Source organism: Typopeltis vanoorti, chromosome 4, assembly GCF_054136105.1.
Source record: "Typopeltis vanoorti isolate ZY-2024b chromosome 4, IOZ_Tvanoo_1.0, whole genome shotgun sequence".
In the NCBI taxonomy this organism is placed as follows: Eukaryota; Metazoa; Arthropoda; class Arachnida; order Uropygi; family Thelyphonidae; genus Typopeltis; species Typopeltis vanoorti.
This window is the reverse complement of record NC_143552.1, coordinates 84,650,511-84,656,510: the sequence shown is the minus strand read 5'-3', so window position 1 is coordinate 84,656,510 and position 6,000 is coordinate 84,650,511. Positions and strand designations below refer to the sequence as shown.

General features: G+C 35.9%; 1 protein-coding gene across 3 annotated transcripts in view; it reads right to left on the bottom strand.

The window, feature by feature from the left end:
- Positions 1-1,733: 1,733 nt before the first annotated feature.
- LOC150107464 (mitochondrial nicotinamide adenine dinucleotide transporter SLC25A51) overlaps positions 1,734-6,000 on the bottom strand; it is a 125,203-nt gene continuing 120,936 nt past the window's right edge. For all 3 annotated transcript variants that reach the window (XM_090391312.1, XM_090391313.1, XM_090391314.1), the window contains one exon: positions 1,734-2,800. In XM_090391312.1, coding sequence (XP_090247438.1) covers positions 1,849-2,772 — 924 coding nt within the window. In that variant the 5' untranslated portion in view covers positions 2,773-2,800 and the 3' untranslated portion in view covers positions 1,734-1,848. The remainder of the gene's footprint in view (positions 2,801-6,000) is intronic.

Below are 6,000 nucleotides of genomic sequence, written 5' to 3'. Positions count from 1 at the left end.
TTTTATATATTTATCTAAAAACTGTTATTTTCTTGTTTGTAATACAATACCGCTCATTAGTATTTTATATAATTCATTTTGTAGCAATAGTATTTTACAATAGTCAATGTGCTGTGTGTGCTAGAGCTAGTATCAGTACTAGCTAGTATACTCAACACTGGAACTGCATTCAAGGCAGGCTGCACCAAACTGCTACCTAGTGGGGATAATGTAGTGTGTGTGGGGGGGGGGGGACGCATATTTACGTGCAGTATGGGCTGGTAGCATCGCAGTCCAAGATATGTTGCTACTACATGAGCATAAACAACACAAATTAATGTCTTTGTCATTATCATAGGTAAAAATTGTGCTGTTTTTCTATTTAATTCTAGCATTTAATTTATATATTTGTAAAAATGAATGAAGAGAAGAATTCTGTTAAATACTGTTAAATTTTGTTATATTTTAGGTTTATTAATATGATTTTTTCAATACATATTGATTTTTTTTTTTTTTACTTTTATTGCTACAGCCCCACCACTCCAAATTCTTACGAGCTGCCACTGCACAGGCATACTGCAAAGTAATAACAAGCTTATCAAAACATGGTAATGTAGATTTCAGCAGATAGTATTAGTTGGCTTATTTCATACCAAACAATAGAATATGCAGAATTTGAATCACTAATAACAGTTATTAAAACTGGAAAACTGAGATGTATTACAGATTTTTACCTTACTCTGAATTTATTTGTAATGGCACAGTGTGAAAATGATCATGAGTCACTTAAAGGTCAAATCCAGATAACTGGGAGGAGACCTCCTGATAGCCTTCAAGGAATGTGGAGAACCAACTAAGGGCTGCTGACCTAATGTTCAATCCAATCAAGAAAAGGTTAGCAAAACAGGTATTTCACACCAAGATGGTAGAAAAAAAGATTCAGAGGAAGATCAAGATAGAGGTAGGTTGATTCAGTTAGAAGTGCCTTAGAGGAGCTGAAATATTAGATGTGGCAATACTGGAGTGCCACAAAATTAGGAGATTAATAATAATGTAAACTTAATCATGTAGTACTGTTAGAGTAACCTATGCTGCTCCTTGATGGTATACATATCAGGAAACACCAATGATCATGTATCATTAATAAATGAGTAATAAGTGTCAATGTTTCACTCATAAAATGCAAGTTTTTTCCTTCATGTTTCATAGGCTGTTAAAAATGCTAATGTGCAACATATTTGCTTCAACACTAGTAATTACATGGGATAATAATCAGCCTAGCATTAATTAAAGCTCAAACTAACCAGGTCAGGGAACGAACGTATGACTAATATCAATCATGTGATACTCCATCCAGGCTGACAGCTGAACTAACAAGATATCTGCCTGACTAGTGAGCTAGCATAAAATTTTCCAAGCCCTGATTATAGTCTATCTCATGGAATGATCCAAAGTTGTTCTCTGTACATTTTGTAACAGTTGGTTGTTTAGATTAGATGCCACCAAAGCAACTATAAGTTCAGTGTATTATGGCTGCATGCATTTTCTAGCTGATACATATGGTATGCAAAAGATGTCCTACTGTTTCTGTATGAGATTGGCTAACTCAACTTTTAGATAAATTCTTAAAAAAAAAAACTTTTTCTCTTACTCAGATAGGAAACGAATGTCTTTCTAACCAGAGTAAGGTAGTTGCTAAATGTGCTATAGAGACAATTACTGTTACATGTAAACGATAAAAATATGGAATTGCATTTTCAAATGGAATTATGCTTTATTAATAACATGCGATAACTAAATTTAGAAAAATCTACACAATTTTTAACCTGCACAAAATTTCTGTCTCAAATATAAAAATTACAACATTTCTTAAGAACTATGCGTATATAGAGATTTTCGTAACAATTCATAGGAAGCATTAATGATTCCCCAGGAAAGCAAAGCACGTGTATAATTTATATGAACACCATAGAACATTTTCCTAAGGCTATTTTCTCTCTCAGCATATGTAATTTTAAATGCCTGATAAACAGTTAAAAAGGATGTCCCATAACATACTTGCATTTTGGTTTTCACAACATTGATTGGGTAAAATATAGTGCTAATGAGAGCTCCAACAACAGCACCACTAAGAAAGTCTTGAACAACATGTCCCCACCAAGTTTCTGTTTCTGGAAACATATTTTTTACTGTACTCCTAAGGCCAAAAAACAAAACATTGCTTGGCCCATTGCGCATTAAAATTGGAATAAGTCCACGATAATACTCTGATATCCCATATTTTTTCATATCCAGAAATACATGATAGGTATTCTGAAACTTTTTGTTAAAATGCCTATCTTGTAGCAGTGTTTGAATTCTTTCAAATGGTGTTAGTATTGCTTCTGTAGATCCAGCTAAAATTGCTGCAGTGCTAAGACATAAAGGTTTTGGTATATCTGGGAATTTCTTCTCAAGGAACTGGCTATAAGTATTGTAAGTTCCAAACATAATAGATACAGAGAAAGTTTTCTGAATAAGTGGTGGAAGGCACCCTCTATATAAATATCGTAATCCCTCATGCTTCAGTTGTTGGACAGCTCTTTGAGTCTCAACTCCATCTAACATTTGACGAAACATCACTTTGTTAATAGGAAAAGTAGCAATAATATTAATGAATGCTGCTCCCCAACCACATGCAAATTCACGGTGGTCACTGTTTGAAGACAAAATACTTGGTTGCGCTATACCTTGAGGACGATACGAAGCATTCTGAAATTTCTTTTCAATGGTCTCATCTGTAGTTAAAGTCATGACTCAATTCTAACTGAGTATATGCACACTGAAATGAAAAAAAAAAAAATTAATAGTCATTCAAACATGAGCATATTAAACAAAAAAAGTTTTAACTGAACTCTTAACCACCACACTGGCTGTGCATTTAAACATCAATGAAAACAGGAAGGCAAAGTATAACATTGAAATACTATTTAGATACTGTTTTAATAATATTTATTATTTTTAATTATTTGACACCTGCAGGGAGTCTGAAGACATCGAGGGCAGACACCTACTCTACAACACTGTCTCCACCAACTAACTACACCCACGCCATCTACTGCCCACTATCATCACTAGTATTTTTCAGAGACAATCACAAACATCCATGCCCATGGCAGGACTCGAACCTGCAGCCTTTTGGCTGGAGAGCGGATATGCTAACCACTCGGTCAACCAGGCTGGCTATGGATACAAAGTATGAGATGACTGATATTTCGGTTCCATGAAAGAACAGAACATGAAAGTACAGAATATGAAGAAACAGAACAATGAAAGAACAGAACTGTGACAGAACAGCGAAGAAACAGAACCATGACAAATCAGAACAAAGGAAAAATAAAACATTTATTATTATTGTCATAAGAGAGCCTGTGTAGCTCAGTGGATGTGGTGTTTGCACACCCACGGCACTTGGCCACACGAAGGAAGATTTGGTTTCGAGTCTAGTCGGCGACTAGAGGAAATGTTTCTAAGCCTTTTTTTGACCGGTTCCCGAGTTAGTCGATCTCTGGCACGGGCAAGCGGGTTTTTCCTCCCGGAAACTCGAGTTTTTCGTCCCGTAAACTCAAGAAAATCGACTGTAGAATCCACATTATTTCAGACATTAAATATATTGTGTTAGGGTTAAGAACCACGAGATGGCGGCACATTTGAGCCGTCTCTCTTTGCTGTGTACCGCTTAATTAGTGATAGCCTTGGGCCATCTATCTCTGATTGGTACCAGTGGAGATTGAACTGCCCACTCAGTCTCCAAAAGTTAGATAGGGCTAAATGGCCTCGCCTACTCCCGTAGACGGGAATAAAAAGGCGCTCACTGTAGGTTGTCCAATCCTTCACAGACCCCCCCCCGTGGCTCCTTATCGATTTTGTCAAAACTTATCCAGATGTATGGAATAAAGAAATGAAACATTTTCGTTCTAGCAAAAATACAAATAAACTGTGTGCCTACATTTCCAAGAATACTAAGTAATTACAGGGGTACTTAAGAACCGAGTGGCTTACTAGGTTATAGGATTACCAGGAATAGGTACCCTTTCACTCAACGCCCCTAATGCAGTTTCTAGTAAGTTTGCAATATAATACTTTTACTTAGTGTCCTTTTGCATCTTCTGTTAGATATTTCGCATGGCATTTGAATTTTTGTTGTGAAAACGTCTTAGCAATTATATCGTCAGTGTGCCAGAATAAAAGGATGATCCATCTTCCACATATTCACTGTAGACATACAATTTATTCTCAAGGTAAGCATTCATACGCATTTATGATCAGATCGGTGGTTACTTATCTGCCGATATAATTTACTAGTTAGTTTAGTACTATGACAAAGCTTGAATATAAAATTAATAATAAATTTATTTTTTAACAGATCTATTATCATGGAATTTTCACTGACACAGAAAGGAAATCAAGTTCTACTGTACCAAGGATATGAATATACCAAGTATAGGGAAAATGAGAGTGGAGTGATTACCTGGAGATGCAGAGTCTACTTTGCCAAATGCAGGGCATTCTTGAGGACACAGGAAGAAAATATCATTGGAGAGCCCACAACACTGCCATGCTTCTAATCCTCAAAAACCACAGGCAAACATTTTAAAGGCTAGGATGAAGCAAGACATGAAGGCAGTTGGTGCAACTCCGAGGAATATTATGGGAAATATTTTATCAGAAGCGAATAGGGACGTTTTGGAACACTTACCAAAGCAATCCTCACGCACGCGAAGTCTTTTTAAACATAAAGAAACTACTTATATTCCAAATCCAGCTACAACTGATTTTCCTATCCCAGAGAAGTATGCTGACCTCATTTTGTATGATATGGGAGCTGATGACCCAGAAAGAATATTGGGAATGATGATCTGCTCTCAGAATTAGACAAGGAGGTCATTTATGGAGATGGAACATTTGATAAAGCACCTAGCATGTTTTTTCAGCTGTATACATGGCATGCTAAGATTGGCAATTCATATACTCCATGTATTTATTTTCTTTTGCAAAAAAAGAATATGGATACATACAACAGAATGTTTACCATATTGCAACAATTGGTGCCCAATATAACACCCCAAAAGATTCTGCTGGACTTTGAAAAAGCATGTATGTCTGCTACTCAAGTTGCTTTTTTTACAAGCAAAAGTAAAAGGGTGCTACTTTCACCTTTGGCAGAGTGTTATTAGGAAGATCAACAATGTTGGCTTAAAGGAAGTGTACGAGTCTAATGTTGACACTGAAGTCCCTACCTGCTCTCTCTCCTTTGTGCCAATAACAGATGTAAGAACTGTCTTTGACCAACTAGCTGCCACATTTCCAGATAAGGATAACTACAATGAAGTTCTCACATATTTCTCCTCAACCTACATCGAAGGAGTTGCAGGATGATCACCTCTCTTTCCAATTAGAATACGGAATCATTTTGAGGCTGCTGCTGAGAGATGTCCTAAAACTACAAATTGTTGTGAAGGTTTTCACAATGCCTTGAACTCATTGTTTCATTGTATTTACCCAAGCATTTGGAACCACGATTATTATTAGCCAATGCCCCCATACAGGTCACCCAGAAGTCAGAAAAAAGAGGTATGAGACCCTTAGTAATCAAGTGGCAATAGTTGTGCAGGAATATCAAAATCAAGAAGATAAATTGAGGTTTTTACACCGAATGGCCAACCTGCAGTGATTAATTTTTTTTTTTATATAGATATTTCATTAATAAATAGATACGACATATCGAGATACAACACAAATAAATGTTTTATTTTTTCCCCTGTTCTATTTTAATAGTTGGGTGGTTAATGATAAGTTACATTATCCAACAGTGAAAAATGCTCTAAGGTTTTTGTTTTTTTAAATTAAATTTTTTTATAATATAAGCCAGAGGTTCGAAAGTAAAAGGATATATCTCTTGGGAAGGGAGCATGAATGATTTTTATAGAGATATGGGGTACATGTTGATGTGAAACTTGAATGCATATGGAAAAACATTCA